Source organism: Rattus rattus, chromosome 6 (genome assembly GCF_011064425.1).
Source record: "Rattus rattus isolate New Zealand chromosome 6, Rrattus_CSIRO_v1, whole genome shotgun sequence".
NCBI lineage: Eukaryota > Metazoa > Chordata > Mammalia > Rodentia > Muridae > Rattus > Rattus rattus.
This window is the reverse complement of record NC_046159.1, coordinates 140,644,385-140,662,540: the sequence shown is the minus strand read 5'-3', so window position 1 is coordinate 140,662,540 and position 18,156 is coordinate 140,644,385. Positions and strand designations below refer to the sequence as shown.

The 18,156-nt window shown below is 42.0% G+C and overlaps 1 protein-coding gene across 2 annotated transcripts in view; it reads right to left on the bottom strand.

Annotated features, from left to right (window-relative positions):
• Abcb4 (ATP binding cassette subfamily B member 4) overlaps positions 1 to 18,156 on the bottom strand; it is a 215,940-nt gene that overhangs the window by 129,952 nt on the left and 67,832 nt on the right. The window contains exons 5-15 of one of the 2 annotated variants that reach the window (XM_032907037.1): positions 16,678 to 16,869; positions 15,838 to 16,009; positions 14,709 to 14,833; positions 5,864 to 6,035; positions 3,338 to 3,451; positions 3,085 to 3,195; positions 2,757 to 2,882; positions 2,463 to 2,666; positions 2,030 to 2,200; positions 1,637 to 1,798; positions 277 to 450 (exon numbers count right to left, since the gene is read on the bottom strand). The exons of the other annotated variant lie outside the window; for it this stretch is intronic. Of the exons in view, the coding sequence (XP_032762928.1) occupies positions 277 to 450; positions 1,637 to 1,798; positions 2,030 to 2,200; positions 2,463 to 2,666; positions 2,757 to 2,882; positions 3,085 to 3,195; positions 3,338 to 3,451; positions 5,864 to 6,035; positions 14,709 to 14,833; positions 15,838 to 16,009; positions 16,678 to 16,869 (1,723 nt within the window). The remainder of the gene's footprint in view (positions 1 to 276; positions 451 to 1,636; positions 1,799 to 2,029; positions 2,201 to 2,462; positions 2,667 to 2,756; positions 2,883 to 3,084; positions 3,196 to 3,337; positions 3,452 to 5,863; positions 6,036 to 14,708; positions 14,834 to 15,837; positions 16,010 to 16,677; positions 16,870 to 18,156) is intronic. 2 annotated transcript variants of the gene reach the window in all.

Here is an 18,156-nt window from a genome sequence, read left to right as displayed (position 1 = left end):
CAGCAACAAAGTCATTTACTAATATAGACCACTAAAGTTCCTCTACATAAATTCAACATTTAGAAAACCTTGTATAAATCCTTATTCTTAAATTCTAAACTGACTGTAAAATGTTATTATTTGGGTATCTGAAATACTCTATGAAACATGAGAAATGGATTCTGAACAGTTATATCTTGTTTTTCCTCCTAGTCCAGCCTCAGCTCACCCAACTAACAGAGCCACAAGGAGGGGTGTGAAGAGGATTTATAACTAAGACTACGGCCACATCCATACCACATCCTCTTCCGAACTAAGTCTTCTCTCCTGGTCTTGTCTTCTGTGGATACTTCTGCGAATTGATCTCCTTATTAAAGGAGATTTTGATTCTTCTGAAGTCAATTCAGAGGCACCAGTGTCACTTTGGGATTCGTAAGCATTATTCCCTGGTTCAATTTCATTTCCTCTAGTCTATAACAAGTAGAAAAGACAGGGAAATTCGTTAGATGCAGTTAAAAAAGAGGAATGACTGATTGAGCATCAGCATTAACGCAAATAATGAAATGTTTCGCGTTACTGTGGGAAAGGATGGGTTAAGCTGCTGTGCTTTTTTGTGTGATATATTTGCAATGCGAACCATGAAATGAAAAGGACCGCCACCAAATAAAATGGCTCTTAAGTAGTCACTGCTGTGCTGCTTTGTTTAAAACCAGACAAGAACTTAGACATATCTAGAAAGAGGGAATCTTAATTAAGAAAATGCCCTCTGAGGACTGGCTTTTAGGCAGGTGTGTGGGAGTATTTTCTTGAAGCATGATTGATGTGGGAGGACCCAGCCCATTCTAGGTGCCATCCCTGGGTAGGTGATTCTATAAGAAAGTTAGCTTAGCAAGCCAAAGGGAGCAAGGCAGTAAGCAGCACTCTTCCATGACCTCTGCATCGGTTCCTGCCTCCAAGTTCCTGCCTTGAATTATTGGTCTGACCTTCCCCGGGTGATGGGCTGATGATAAGCTATAGGATGGAATTCACCCTTTCCTCCCCCAAGGTGTGTTTGGTAATGGCATTTTATCACAACAGAAAGCTAACTAAAGCTTTTTTCCCCTGTGGGGCATTCAGTCAATCAAGTTTGCTTTGAACCAGTGTTATCAATGACAATTCTATGTGTGTCATATTTGTCATTTAAATTTCCCTAACAGCCATATTAAAAAATGTGAAAATAGATTTAAAAAATCAATTTAATTATATATTTAATTTAATGAATCCAAGATATTACTGTTATCCAATGTATTATACATTTAACATGTAATAACATGAACCTTTTTGCATTGTCTTATTCTAGGCCTCTAGAATCCCATGTGCTCATTTTGTACTTGAAACCTTTCGAAATCCAGGTTAGCCAATATTGAAGCAGTCGGTAACCACATGTGGCTGGCAGTTACTACCAGGGATAAGTCATCTGTAGATCTTGTTAAACTTATTATCCCTTTTTAGCTTCTCTTTTCTCCCAGAAAAAGTAACAAAGGACACTGCTCGGTCCTGAATATCCAAAGCACTTTTCATGCTTCTCAAGATAATCAAATCAAATCTATCTGTAGATTAAATATAGTGACAGCTTATCATCAAGATGAATTAGAACATTTCAAGAGTTCCACTGTACCTGAGTCATGACAAGTTTGAAGTAAATGCCCTTCTCTCTCATGAGCTCTTCATGATTTCCTTGCTCCACAATGACACCACCATCAAAACCAGCAATGACGTCAGCATTGCGCACTGTAGACAAGCGGTGAGCTATCACAATGGTGGTCCGGCCTTCTCTAGCCTGGAGAGAGAGAAACCTGGCTTTTGATTAAATTCAGTCATTTGTCTTATGTTTACTAAATGCCAGTGCTTCGACATTATAAAACCAGTAAAGCTCCAGAAAAGAGCCTGTGGTTTCAATATAACACCTATACATACATATGCATATATACACAATTAGTCACACACACAAGAAAAAAGTGGACTATTATTGCTCTTATAATTCAGACCTTTGTAAGTATAGCTCACAGACCTTATCCAGAGCGGCCTGAACCACGGCTTCGCTTTCTGTGTCCAAGGCTGACGTGGCCTCATCCAACAAAAGGATCTTGGGGTTGCGGACCAGGGCCCGGGCAATGGCGATCCTCTGTTTCTGTCCTCCACTCAGTTGCGCCCCTCTCTCACCAACCAGGGTGTCAAATTTCTATAATTAAAACAAACAAATCAGGAAAATATAGCAAAGCAGCAAACTATCTCAGTTCACGTCTCGAACTGGGAAGTAGTCATCACCTGCGCCTCACTAGAAGTACGTATATCTATCACCATTTGATAGGGCAGGGGCTGTAACTCCGAGTGAGGCTAAGGCAGTTGTTCTGCCTCACAGAAGACTCCCGGTTCCCATGAACCACATCAGCCAGAGCTCTACTCTCTGAGCCTGGGGTGACAGAGGATCAGGGACGACTCACGTGGGGCAGTTTCATGATGAAGTCATAGGCATTGGCTTCCTTGACAGCTTTCTCTATCTCATCCATGGTGACGTTTTCTCGGCCATAACGAATGTTTTCGGCAATCGTGGTGGCAAACAGCACGGGTTCCTGACTCACCACCCCAATGATTTCCCGCAGATACCTCACATTGATGGTCCTGATGTCCTGTCCGTCGATACTGACCTGGAGCAAAACGTGTGGTTTTCACACTTTAGAATCACAGAGTCAGAATGATGGGCAGCATTAACTGGTGCTGACCGCACACCCGCTCACCTCGCCCTCTATGGGGTCGTAGAGCCTCTGCAGCAGCTGGACAGTTGTGCTTTTCCCACAGCCACTGTTGCCAACCAGGGCTACCGTCTGCCCGCTCTTCACCTTCAGGTTGAGGCCCTTCAAGATCTACCAAGACAGGTGAGAAGCCAACGTTAGGCCAGTTCCCAGGACAGATGGATGCACATAAGTTCTATGAGCTGAAAGGTGAATTCAATACTGGGTTTCAATATATAAAATATATGTGATTATATTCCTTTCTTTTATAGTATGTAAAGGAGTATCTATCCGACAGATTACTGAGTCACAGATTTATCGTTTATCCCCATACCTTAACTTCACTTCGTGATGGGTAATTGAAGTAAACATTTTTAAATTCCAAATTTCCCATTATACTGTCTGGTTTGTGTCCCTTGGTTGAGAAGCTGTCGATGCTTGGCTCCTAGGCAGAAGAATATTTTAAGAGATCACTAGATTGCAGCAACTACTCTGCAGTGTCACTTTGTGGAGAGAGGAAGCAATGATGAAACTGACTCGATCAGAAAACTTTTAAGGAGATGGAAAAATGGGCAGGTCAGACTTACATTGTCAATTATCTTGAAGATTTCATAGGCTGCCCCTCTTGCATTTGCAAAGGCCTCTATGTTTGGGGCTAAATGTCCAATACTGAAAGTCCCCAATAAAATAGAGAAGAAGACCTGAGGAAGGTGACCAAAGCATGCAGTTAAGCACAATTTTCCTCATGGTTCCTTTTCCTTCTAACATAACCAACTTCATTTCAAAATGACAAGAACAACACGAGAACACTGAGTACTGAATATTTTAAGCTCACGACTAAGAGATTCAAGTTCAAAATCCCGGTAAACAGCTATATTTAGCCACTCCACGGTATAGACATATATCAAAGTATTACACTGAAGTCAACAAAAGTGAAATCGTCGTGATTCTTCGATTAAAATTTTTAAAAAAGTCAATTGATATAAATTTAAGTTTAAACATTTAATGTGTTTAGAATTTGGAATTAATCTTACTTGCTTCATCACACCAGGGTATAATCTCTATACAACCATCATATTAAATAGAAAATGTTTTACTTTTTTTCAAAGATTAAGCATTTTTTTACTTAGATTTTTCACAATGGAATAAACACAAGAAGACCAGGTCTATACCTGGGATTAACCCTGTACATCTTCAGAACATGCTCTCCAAATCCTTGGCCTACAAGGTGGCCTGACCTGTCGATGCTGCATCAGATGCTACTGTCCTGCTGATGCTCTCTCAATTACGAGACACACACTTAAGACATAACTCCGTGTCCCCAGCTCATCTCCCTACACTGCATGCTTTTTTGAAGTCTAATGAACAGGCGTTTGAGACTTTATTCTTTGTTTTATTGAAAAGATTTTCTTCTTCTCACTAAAGACTTGGCCTTGCTGTATTGGAGCTTTAAGACTACATATGTCACGACTCGCTTCTAAGCCATACAGGAACATGACTGTGTATCGCACTTAGTCTGCACAACAACATGGAAAGTTAGAGCACATGCTTCTGTCACGTCTGCTTGGCAGAAGAGGTGAGAGAAGACAGAAGAGTGTAGACGGACGCTCCAAATCACACGGCTAGTAAAGTCCAGCTCGAATCTGAAGGCAGTGAGTCTGGAATGAAATGCTGTATGCACTCTAGTGTTTCTCTTTGTAAGGCAGATCTGTATTCTGTGAACACCTGGTGCCCATCGCTTCTCCCAAGCTGGGGATGTGGAGGAGAAGTTGCTGCAGCTCGGGCTAATGTTTTTGAATCCCAGGGTCTATGCTGAGCATATGAAAAAACAACTGCTTCTCTACATCACACTAAGCAGGACACACTTCTTATTACAACTCAAGCTCTTCGCCTTAAAACACACACACACACACACACACACACACACACACACACACACACACGTACACACACACCAGCACCACCCACTTAACAGAGATGTCCCAGCAGTTACAAACACATACTGCTCTTGCAAAGGACGTGAGTTCAGTTCCAAGCACCATGTTGGGCTGCTCATAACCTACAGCTAAGAATTACCTGAAACTCCAGTTTCAGTGTGTGTGTGTGTGTGTGTGTGTGTGTGTGTGTGTGTGTGTGTGTGTGTGTGTGTGTCTGTGCATGTGTGAGTGCATAAAATTTAACAAAAATAAAATTTTAAACTACCTTAAAAATTGGGGGAGAGGGCAGTAAAGCCTGTTTCTAACCAAATAGTCTATAGATGGTGTTAAATGGGATTAAAAATAGAGAAAATTAACATTTCTGTATTAAAAATCTAAATTTTGATAAAGAGAACTGATTGTCTGACATGGGGTTCCCACCTATGACTGCCAAATCAAAAGCTAAGGCAAGACAATCACCAGTTTGAGGATAACGTGGACTATATAGTGACAGTATAAAAATATAGAAAGGTATTATACTAAATGTTCCAAAAAACAGGTGGCCACAGTCATAAACAAAATACATTTGTGCTTAGGGAGAAAAAGAATAAGCCCACTATAACAGATTGGTTAACAAATTATTTCATTGTTCAAATGAAAGAAAATAGCATCTGTCCTTGGGCACAGTCCTACAAGGTAGAGAACGTCTAAATAGAATTTTCTGTTACAAAGAGTAACCATTTACATTTCTACCAATTTGTGAGGTGTATTTGCTGTTATTCAAAAGATTTTTATTATTTATTTTTTGTTTGAATAGTAAACAAGACCATCTCATTAAATGTAAGCTCATAGTAGAAAGATGGCTAATGTTAATGTCTTGGACTCGCCTTTTCTGTCTTGCCTTCAGAGACTAAATTTTTGCAAGACCTCAGTTATATATATAGTCAAGTTAATAACGTGCCTTAAGACCATATACTCATTCTGTTTCGCTATTGTGTATTCATGTAGTTTAAGTGTAATTTGCCTTTAAGAAAGCAATGTAACCATCCTGTAATTTCCTTTCCTGTGAATATTTGAACAAATATTTCTTTGTAGTATTTAGTCATTTTTCAAAACATATTCCTCTAAGGTCAAATTGAAAGCACTCAATTGAACTGGCATTTTAGTAAATCCTTTTATAAACCACGTATTACTTACGGTAAGCACTTGTCCAATAGAATATTCATTTGAGAGGACCAAGGAGGTCCCATACCAGAATGCCAGTGCATATGACGCATAGACCAACAGGTAGGCAATACCTATTGAAATGTTGGCCGTGATGGCTTTCTTTATGCCAACTCTTTTAGCTTCTTCTAAATTTTTATTGTACCTGGAAGAAAAGAAGCAGAAATCATTATGTACACTCCATTCTTAAATGTTAAGAAACTATATCAATATAACAAGATAGTTACTTGAGTAACTGGAATGCTTGCAGCTCCATAGCACACAAGTGTTTTCTTCTTTTCTCCATACATTACCCCTAAGATGTAGTTATTATTTTATTTCTTTACTGAAGAGAAAATTGGGGCTTATACATTTTCTGGCCTTAGTAAACAATGAAATAATCCAAAGTATCAAAAGTAGATATTATTCCACACACAAGAAAAATAGCTGGTCATAGTGGCTGGTCCGACCTCCTAGTTACTACTAGAATTAGAAGCTGAAAAATCCTTTGAAAATATCCAACACCCCTTCATGTTAAAAGTCTTGGAGAGGTCAGGGATACAAGACACATACCTAAACACGATAAAGGCAATATACAGGAAACCAATAGCCAACATCAGATTAAATGGAAAGAAATGTAAAGCAATCCCACTAAAATCGAGGACAGGACAAGGTTGCCCCTGTAGGACGAGGAGCCCTAGGGAGGCTGAATCAGGAAGATTGTACATCCAAGGCCCACCCGCCCTACTGGGAGAAGGGGAAAGAGAAGAGGAGAAGGCAGAGGGAGAAGGAAGATGAAAAGGGTCAAGGATGAAGAATTTAGAAAAAGAGAAAGAAGAGGATGAAGACCAAGAAGAGGGAAGAAGAGCAGCAAATGGTTAATGAAACGGAGACACAATGCTGGAGAAACTTAAGGGAGCTATTTAAAGGTCTGGACCTTAAGGAAGCTTTAAAGACTTCTCGCTCCCTAGGGTGGTCTAGTAGGACCAACAGGGAGATTAAACACACTTTGGGAACTGAAGGGTGTTAGCCACGTGTTTGATATCTAAATAAGCTAACAGGGTCTGGAGCCAATAGTCCCAGAACCTAGGCAACTCAGGGAAAAGGACTGAGAGCTCCAGGCTACCCAGGGACACAAAATGCTCTTCCTTAAAAAAAAAAAAAACAAGTGCTATTCTTTATTTTATCTCTATAGTTGTGAATTTTAAAGTCACTGATCTACAACACTGTTTTGGCTTATGAATATATAGTAGGTACAGCAAAGCTGTGACATGTGACAGTGGGGACACAGACTGACCTGGGAGTAAGGCAGTGAGAAACCCCAGACTCTAAGAGATGAGGAGGTGCGTACCCTGGATCAGGCTTAAATTGCATGGATGATTGCTTTTGGTAATCCATTTTCACTATTGTAATCCTACTGATCCATGAACTTGAGAGAACTATCCATCTTCTGATATCTTCAACTTCTTTTTGAGAGACTTGAAATTTTTTTTTTTTTTTTTATTTTGAGTATTTCTTATACAGAGTTATTCCTTTCCCGCTTTCCAGGCAAACATCCCCTCCCACTCCCCTTCTTTATGGGTGTTCCTCCCCATCCTCCCCCTTGCCCTCCCCCCAACAATCTAGTTCACTGGGGTTCAGTCTTAGCAGGACCCAGGGCTTCCCTTCCACTGGTGCTCTTACTAGGATATTCATTGCTACCCTATGAGGTCAGAGTCCAGGGTCAGTCCATGTATAGTCTTTAGGTAGTGGCTTAGTCCTGGAAGCTCTGTTGCTTGAGCATTGTTGTTCATATGGGGTCTCGAGCCCTTCAAGCTCTTCCCGTTCTTTTCTGATTCCTTCCAACGGAGGTCCTGTTCTCAGTTCAGTGGTTTGCTGCTGGCATTCGCCTATGTGTTTGCTGTATTCTGGCTGTGTCTCTCGGGAGAGATCTACATCCGGCTCCTGTCGGCCTGCACTTCTTTGCTTCATCCATCTTGTCTAATTGGGTGGCTGTATATGCATGGGCCACATGTGGGGCAGGCTCTGAATGGGTGTTCCTTCTGTGTCTGTTTTAATCTTGCCTCTCTATTCCCTGCCAAGGGTATTCTTCTTTCACTTGCTTGGGTAGACTCACACCAAGGTATTTTGTATTATTTGTGGCTATTGTAAAGGGTGCTGTTTTCCTAATTTCTTTCTTAGCCCATTTGAAATTTGTAAAAAGGAGGGTTACTGATTTTTTTAAAGATACTTTGTATTGGGCCACTTAACTGAAGGTATTTATCAGCTGTAGGAGTTCTCTGGCACAGTGTTGGGAGTCACTTATGTATATTACTGCAGCATCCTCAAGTAGCAATACTTTGACTTTTTCCTTTCCAATTTGTAGCTCTTTGATCTCCTTTTGTTGTCTTATTGTTATACTAGAACTTCAAATACTGTATTGAATAAATAGGGAGAGAGTAGACAACCTCACCTTGTCCCTGATTTTAGTGGGACTGCTTTACGCTTCTCTCCATTTAATCTGATGTTTGCTATTGGCTTGCTAATATATTGCCTTTATTGTGTTTAGGTATGCACCTTTTATCCCTGATCTCTCCAAGACTTTTAGCATGAAAGGGTGTTGGATTTTGTTCAAGGATTTTTTAGCATCTAGTGAGATTATCATGTGATTTTTTCTTTCAGTGTGTTTTTATATGATGGATTACATTGATAGGTTTTCATATATGGAACCACCCCCGGCATGAAGCCAACTTGATTATGGTGAATGATTGTTTTGATGTGTTCTTGGATTCAGATTGTGAGTATTTCTTTGAGTATTTTTGCATCGATGCTCATAAGAGAAATTGGCCTGAAATTTTCTCTTTGTTGAGTCTTCATGTGGTTTAAGTATCAAGGTGACTGTGGCCTCATAGAACGAGTTGGACAGTGTTTCTTCTGTTTCTATTTTGTGGAATACTCAGAGGAATATTGGTATTAGCTATTCTTTGAAAGTCTGATAGGAATTCTATCCTAAAACCATCTGATCCAGAAAGCCAGTTCCCAGGAGCACTGACATACCTGAGAGCAGAAGTAAGACCAACACTTCTGCTCCAAGGGACACACCTGGAGCCCTCAGGACACACAAACCCAGGAGCAGTCTGGGACAGGACCCTTCAGGGGTTTCTGCCTATGCCTTGAGCTGACCCAGTCCCACAGATCTCTGTACCCAGATCCCACTGAGAAAAAGTCAGTCACCAGGAGTGCTGACACATAGGCTTACAGGAGGGTCAAGTCACTATCAGAGACAGCAAGACCAGCTAACACCAGAAACAATCAGATGGCAAGAGGCAAGCGCAGGAGCCTAAGCAAAGGAAACCAAGACTACTTGGCATCATCAGAGCCCAGTTCTCCCACCAAAGCAAATACCGAATGTACAAACACACCAGAAAATTTAAAATCACATCTCATGATGATGATAGAGGACTTTAAGAAGGATATAAGTAACTTCCTTAAAGAAATATAGGACAACACAGGTAAACAAGTAGAAAGAAACTACTTAAAGAGGAAACACAAAAATCCCTTAAAGAATTACAGGAAAACACAACAAAACAGGTGAAGGAATTGAACAAAACCATCCAGGATTTAAAAATGGAAATAGACACAATAAAGAAAGCACAAAGGGAGACAACCCTGGAGACAGAAAACTTAGGAAAGAGATCAGAAGTCGTAGATGCAAGCATTACCAACAGAATACAAAAGATAGAAGAGAGAATCTCAGGGGCATAAGGTACCATAGAAAACATTGACACAACCATCAAAAATAATGTAAAACACAAAAAGCTCCTAATCCAAAATATCCAGGAAATCCAGGACACAAGAAGAAGATCAAACCTAAGGATAATAGGTATAGAAGAGAGCAAAGATTCCCAAATTAAAGGGCCAGAAAATATCTTCAACAAAATTAAAGAAAGAGATTCCCTAACCTAAAAAAAGAGATGCCCATAAACACACAAGAAGCCTACAGAACTCTAAATAGATTGGACCAGAAAAGAAATTCCTCCTGTCACATGATACTCAAAACACCAAATTCACAAAACAAAGAAAGAATATTAAAAGCAGTAAGGAAAAAGGTCAAGTAACATATAAAGGCAAATCTATCAGAATTACAACAGACTTCTCACCAGAGACTAGAAAAGCCAGAAGATTCTGGGCAGTTGTGATACAGACCCTAAGAGAACACAAATGCCAGCCCAGGTTACTGTATCCAGCAAAACTCACAATTAACGTGGATGGAGGAACCAAGATATTCCATGACAAAACCAAATTTACACAATATCTTTCCACAAATCCAGCCCTACAAAGGATAATAGATGGAAAACTCTAACACAAGGAGGGAAACTACACCCTAGAAAAAGCAAGAAAGTAATCTTCTTGCAACAAACACAAAAGAAGAGAGACATAAAAAACAGATTGGGAAAAGATCTTTACTAACCCTACATTTGACAGACGGCTAATATCCAAAATATATAAACTCAAGCAGTTAGACACCAACAACTCAAATAACCCAATTTAAAAATGAGGTATAGAGATAATAATAATAATAATAATAATAATAATAATAATAATAATTCCAACAGAGGAATCTCAAACAGCTGAGAAGCACTTAAAGAAATGTTCAATGTCCATAGTTATCATTGAAACACAAATCAAAACACACCTGAAATTCTATCTTATACCCATCAGAGTGTCTAAGATAAAAAACTCAAGTGACAACATATGCTGACCAGGATGTGGAGCAAGGTGAACACTCCTCCATCACTAGTGGGAGTGAAAATTTGTACAACCCCTCTAGAAATATCTGGTGGTTTCCCAGAAAATTGGGAATAGTTCTACCTGAAGACTCAGCTATACTACTCCTGGACATATACCCAAAAGGTGCTCCATTGTACACAAGGACACATGCTCCACTATGTTTATAGCAGCTTTATTCATAATAGCCAGAAACTGGAAACAACCTAGATGTCCCTCGACTGAAGAATGAATACAGAAAATGTGGTTCGTTGGCACAATAGAATACAATTCGACTATTAAAACCAAGCTATCATTAATTTTGCAGACAAATTGATGGAACTAGAGTTACCTGAGTGAGGTAACCCAAACTCAAAGGACATGCATGGTGTATATTCACTTACTAAGTGTATATTAGTAGTAAATTGCAGGATACCCATGATATATTCCACAGACTCAAAGAGGCTAAACAAGAAGGAAGGCCCAAGCAAGGATGCTTGAATCTCATTTAGAAGGGGAAATAAAATAGTCACAGCAGGCAGATGGAGGGAACTGGATGAGAGAGGGGCCTGGGAGGGGAATGGGGTGAGGTGGTAGTTCAAGATCAGAGAGGGGGTGCAGGAGAATATGGAAAACTATAGCTGGTGGGGTTGGGGGATGGGGAGCATCTCTAGGAAATGCCAGGGACCTGGGATAGGAAAGGATCTCAGGAGTCTTTGGTGTGACCTTGGCTGAGACTCATAGCAGTGGGGGCCATTTCCTGTAGCCGGACATGGATGGATCAAGCACTCAGGGAACAGCCAAACAATAATGGTCTCAATTTGAGACCCACCCCATGGGCCAGCATCACTTAATAATACTTGGTTGTGCTTGCAGACAGGAGCCTGGCTGTCCTCTGAGCGTTCCTACCCAGAAGCTGACTGAAACAGATGCAGTGAGAGCCAAGCATTGGCAGAAGCTCAGCGAGTCTTATGGAAGAGCGGGGGGAAGTATTAAAGGCCCCAAAGGGGATAGGAACTCTACAGGAAGAACAACAGAATCAACTAACCTGGACCTGAACCACCAATCAAAGTGCACACACAGGCTGGACCTCGTGCTCCTCCCCCATGCACATATGTAGCAGATGTGCAACTGAGTTGTGGGTCCCCCAACAACTAGAATGGGTCTGTCCATAAATCCATTCCCTTACCTGAGCTGCCTTGTCTGGCCTCAGTGGGAGAGGATGCTCCTAGCCCTGCAGAGACTTGATGTGCCACGGTGGGAAGATTTGGGGGGCAGGCTCACCCCCCTCAGAGAAGGGGATGGTGGATAGTGGATAGGGGACAGACTGTGTGAGCAAGGGGCCAGGGCAGGGAGGTAGCAACCAGGATGTAAAGTGAAAAAATAAATGATTAAGGGAGAAAAGAAAATTACATGGAAGAGCTGAACTATGAACTGCGCCCTGCCTGTTCATGTGAGGACACACAGACTTGGTTTGACTCAGCTACCAAGCCTACTGATTCTCTTTCCTGCCTGAGCAAACCGGTAGGAAAGGGTGCCTCTAAGGAGCGACAGGAGACACAAGACTTCAATTAGAAATGCTGGGTCACCCTCATCAGAGATGATTCAGAAAAAAAAATCCTGCTAACCAACTAACTCCCAATGGACAAACCCCAACTCAAAAACAAAACTCAGATGAAAACCCAAGACAACATGTATTCTCCAAAAATGAGCCATCTCACGGGGAGGCATGGCACTGACAGTGACTTAGCTGAAATTCCAAGCAAGGAACTAAGACTTTAATCACATTCACAGAATTCAAGGAGGTCAAAGAGCAAACAAGCATCTGAATGAAATATGGAAGTCAATTCTGGATATGAAAATGATTCAATACTGACAGAAGCATTGAAGAAAAATCATACCAAAGTGATGCTCAAAACACAGCACTCAATAAGCCAGCCAAAGCTGTGTGGAAAGCCTGACTTGCTAAGACTGGATAATGTGGAGGGCAGTCTAGCAAGACTAGAATCAAGGTAAGAGTCTGATCATTCGGTCAAGGACAATGACAAAATGTTTAAAACAGATAAACAGAACATGCAAGAACTTTAAATACCCCCCCCCACAAAAGATCAAATCTATGAACGATGGACACCGCAAGACAAAAACTCCATGTGGAAGGCTCAAAAAATAATTTCAACAAAAACCACAGGAAAAAAGTTGCCACATCTAGGAGAAGAAATGTCTGTCTAGGTACAAGACACATACAGAACACTTAAGAGACAGGACCAGAAATGAAATTCACTGTGCCACCTTATAGTTAAAACACTAAAGTCACAGGGAAGGAGGGAAGGAGGGAGGGGAGGGAGGGAGGAGGGAAGGAGGGAAGGAGGGGGAGGAGAGGGGAGGGAAGGAGGGGAAGGGAGGGAGGGAGGGAGGAGGGAGGGAGGAGAGGGAGGGAGGAGGAGGGAAGGGGAGAGGGGAGGGAAGGAGGGGAGGAGAGAGGGAGGGAAGGAGGGAGGGAGGGAGGGAGGGAAGGAGGGAGGGAGAGAGGGAGGGAAGGAGGGAGGGGAAGGAGGGGGAGAGAGGAGAGAGGGAGGGAAGGAGGGAGGAGGAGGAGGGGAGAGAAAAAGGGAAGGAGGGAGAGGGAAGGAGGAGGGAGGGAAGGAGAGAAAAGGAAGGAGGGAGGGAGGGAAGGAGGGGAGGAGGGGGAGGGAGGGAGGGGGCAAGAGGGAGGGAGGGAGGGAGAGGGAGAGAGAGAAAGGGAGAGAGGGAGAGGGGGGGAGGGAGGGGGAGGGAGGGAGGGAGGGAGGGAGAGAGGGAGAGAAGGAAGGAAGGAGGGATGGAGGGAAGGAAGGAGGGAGAGAGGGAGAGAAGGAGGGAGGGAGAGAGGGAGAGAAGGAGGGAGGGAGAGAGGGAACTGAAAGTTGCAGGAGAAAAGGGCCGAATCTCAAGGCAGGGCAATCAGAATAGCAGCTGATTTTTCAAGAGAAGTTTTTAAAACCAGAAGGGCTTGGAGTGATGTAGTTGAAATTCCAAAAGAGCACACCTAACAACCAAGTCTATTATACCCAGAAAAACTACCAGTCGTAACTAAAGGAGAAACGAAAATTTTCCATGACCAAGCAGTCTAAGCATAAGACCTGTTAAGTCTGAATTTGGTAGAGAAAAAGCAGGGCCGGTACTTGAACGTTTAGATGTAAATAAGGACTTTCAGAATAGGACTCTGGTCACTCAGGAAATAGAGCCAACAAGCACCAGACAGGACTCCACGAAAGTAATAAGTTTCTGTATACAAAAGGAAACCATTCGAAAAACAGGAGAAAAAAAACCTGTTACACTTAACAAAACTACTCTGACTATTGAATTAAATGCATCACAACTGTGAGTAATTTTGCATTCCCAACGAGCCAGTTTCTTCCCACAGCTGGTGCCTTGAGGGAAAAGTGAGCGCATTGGTTGCTTCAGACGTAGAAGCCTTGTGATGACAAATCTCACACCATCCTGGAGTTTTTACCACCTTGAAAGATTTTCATCTTTGATCCCAGACTCCATTCCTGCCCTAGGTATGGAAAACCTATTCTCATCTCTCTTGTTTCAGGCTAGTTAAAAATCTCCTCTAAGAGACATGCTTCACCACATTTAAATGTGCCCTCCTCCTGCTCCTCTTATCAAAGCATATTTTCAAAGATTATGTGTGTTGGGCAGCATATATGCATATGAGCAAAGATTCCTTTAGAAAAAAAAAAAAAAAAAAAAGGCATCAGATCCTATGGAGCTAAAGTTACAGGTGTCTGAGCCACCCCTCTTAACCACTCGGCCAGTTCTCCAGCCCTATAAACACAAATGTCAGTGTCTTTCTAAAAAGAATTACTCCCATAACTCTCTTAAATTAATGGTTGTCTGTGTACCAAATACCTACTTATTTGTAGTTTCTGTACCACCCCCCTCCTCTTAAGAATGAAAACACAGGCTTTCCACAATGCAAAAAGGAAACAGAACGTGTACACTCCCTTCCTCTGAAGGCAGGCAATAGGAAGGCTCAATTAGAATGTCAACTCTTCAGAACATCAGCAATGACACAGAACTTTACATTTCTAGCAGAAGCAGCCCAAACCTTTCAAGTTCCTTCTTTTGTCCTCCGAACGCAATCACAGTTCTGATGGCTGCTAAGACTTCTTCGGCGACTGCTCCAGCCTTCGCATAAGCCTGGAGTTCCTTATTAGTAAATGAAGTCAGTACCTGTCAAAGCAAGCGTAGGCAATCTTGCTATCATTTAAAAATGCCCAGCAACTCTATCGTTTGCAAAATAAAGAGGTAAAAACATAAAAATGTTGCTCATACATTAATCATTATACAGGACAAGATCTTTGGATGCCAGGTGTCTTGTGGGAGAGAAAAAGTGTAATGGTTTCCCTCCCAGTGCCTTCTAGCTGCCCCAATGTCTGGTCAAGGAAGACAATCAGGGACACAAAGGGTCTCTGGGTCAGGTGGGTCAGGTGGGTCAGGTGACTGATGTGTCTGGGAGCCTTCTGTTCTTCCTATTTGTCTGGGTCAAGAAGACAGCCTCGAGCCCACAGATGCAGTTTCTCAAGCTAGTATATGTATCTTTTAAATGAGCCGACCATCGGAGGATCTAAGACATGCAGAGCAGGGAGTGAAGCAGAGGCCCCAATAAATTGAAGCAAGGTGTAGTTCTTAAAGATTAGCTTGTGCTTGCTTTTCTTTATCTCCAAGATATCCTAAAAACATTTTAAATAATCCTTTTATTAAATCCTGGCATGAATCTAAACATATCGTGTTCAATGTTTCAATAAGCTAGGGGGATCAATTAAGAAAAAGAAGCTTTTAGGCTAGCAAAGGCTGGCAAGATGGTTCATTGGGTAAACATGTAATTCAAGCCTGCCAACCTGAGGTTGCTCCCTGGAGAGTGACAGTTAGTCTTACAGAAATCATTGTAGGGTGGAATAGACCTGGGAGAGCTACTTGTATCTCATAGTGATATGGTGCTGCCCTCTACTGAGCACAGGTCTTTCCAGCTCAGCATGTATTTTCTATAAAAGTGGGGGATAAGATAGGGGGTCCCCTTCCTTCCTATCCTCCCCACAATAATAGCTTGGTGGGGCAGAACCATCTTATCCCACTGATTGGTAAGCAGAAGTCTAAAAAACAAGTACCAAACAGAGTTGCTGCGGTTAAAAGACCGTCCCCCGAGTCTGGGGAGGACTCTAAATGTGTTCACTTACCTTTGCCCACATGGCAGATGACAACCCAATAAGAGGGCTGACAGCCAAAATTACAAGGGTTAGCTTCCAACCACTTATAAATCCTATTATAAAACCGGCTGAAAATGTCGTTATGGACTGAAAGAACATTCCAAGTTTGTCACCAATTCCGTCATTAATTTTGGAGACGTCACTAAAGGAGGAAGAGATTATGTTACAAATAATATCAGATCTGTGAACCAGAATTTATCCAGTTTTATATTGCATCATTGAGTCTGATATAAATTAATGTCTAGAGTACACACACACACACACACACACGTATGTATATTCTACTTGACAGGCTGTTTCTAGTAGATTTGTCATTAAACAGTGTTCTGTGGTCCTCAGTGTAAGACTAATCACTAAGAAATTTGAAACTGCTCAGAGATTTCTGCTGTGTGCATATGGTGCTGTCCTCTATGAATACAAAATCGTTGAGTTCACCATGTCTTCATGAGGCAGAGGATGACAGACAGGAGCCCCTTTCTTCTTTCCACTGTTGTCAAAGGATGCCATGGAGCCCTGGCAAGAAAGGGCTCAGTGTGGACCAGCCAGGACATATTGTTGCTCCATTGCACACCACTGCTCTGATCAGTCTTGATTCTGCCAGCCTAGTCCCTCATTCAGTGCCAGGCAAGCAGGACCCCCCTCCCTGCCAGGGTACTGTGAACAAGAAGCTGTGTAAGACACAGGGCTTTACCCTGCTCAGTGACACCCTGCTCAGTGACACATTGTCACTCCTCACAGAGCTGGTGGTATCCACTTCACAGCATGAAGAACAAGCCCACATCTGACTTGAGCATGACACGAAGTACTCACTCTGTGAGCCGGGTGTTGAGCTCCCCAGCGTCATTCACGTCAAACCAGCCTATCTCCTGATTCATGATGGCATGGAAAAACTTCTGCCTAATCTTGTGTATTTGTCTCCCAGCTGCCAGGCACCAAAGTGAAACCTGGATGTAGGCAACTATGAGCACACCGGCACCAATGCCCGTGTAATAGTAGGCGTACCTGAAAAACAAGAACAATGAATTTCCAAGTATCCCATCATCCTTAAGAGACGAGAAGCAGTTGTAATGGTCAGCACTCCCCTGTGTCTGCACTAAGGTAGAGAAATGGCCGATAGGGGTCACTGCACTGGGGTAAATAAATCCCAGCTCTTCTCTTAACTAACTTGTAAACTCAGGCAGGTTACTGATCATCCTGTGCTCTAGTTTCCTAACTGGTGAAATGGTGCTTGGGCCAGTGCCTTACATAAAATAATCATGCAGAGGGATCAGTTGCTATGAAAGACTACTTGGCATGCTGGCAATTGGGTAGGACATGTCATTGTAGCCCTAATCTTATGACATCAGCATCATGAGCAATTGGCAGGGACAGGCTGTCTGCTTGACAAGGGACGAGTGACAGAACTTGTCCAAAAATGGAACCCAGGGATGGGAGTGATGCCGTGCCCATTGAACTGCTGACAGACGGTGGCTGGTAAGTGACAGCTGAAAACTAATAGTACTTTTAAGTCACCTGACCAAACTGTTCATTTTGAACTATCCTAAAATGTTTTAAGGAGTCAAAGAGCAGCCCTTCTAATTTAAATTGAAGCAATGATAAATGAAAGCCCTTAAATCAAACTAAAAAAAAATTACAAGTTGATATTGACTCGTTCTGAGTCTTCACATTCACAAAAGTGAACAACCCTTGGACTTCTCTAATTGGTTGATGTTTAGACTAAAGGCAAACCTTCCAAAATGAAATGCAGGATCCAGATTTCCCCCATTTTTTTTTTAAAAGGGTTCTACTTTTTATCTTCTGAAGAATGCAGTGTGTCGTGGGGAAGCATCAAAATGCTTACTTAAAAGTAAAAGAACATCTGATGTGATGTTCACAGTTCTGTGCTCAGCCTATCAGGAATCTTGCCAACAGCCCATGCTCTGTTACCTCTTACAACTTGCAACAAGACATGGTGCAGCTAGAATGCGTCTCATTAATAGATGAATCTAGAATTATTTTTCATGTGCTAATGATATAGCAAGAGTAGGCCCACTTAACAAGTATAACTTATGCTTAGGGAACAGCCTGTAAATTGTTTAGTTTTATTTATTTTTTCACTTATTTACATTTTAAAAGGGTTTTTTTTTTTAAAATAAGATCTTGCTATGGAGCCCAGGCTGGCCTCAATCTCATAAGCCTCCTGTCAATACCCTTCACAGTCCTAAGATGTGTCCACGATTCCTCAGTAATGTATTTTAAACAATCAAGATATTGCTGTTAACTAGGCATTGGTGCTTAAACCTGTAATCC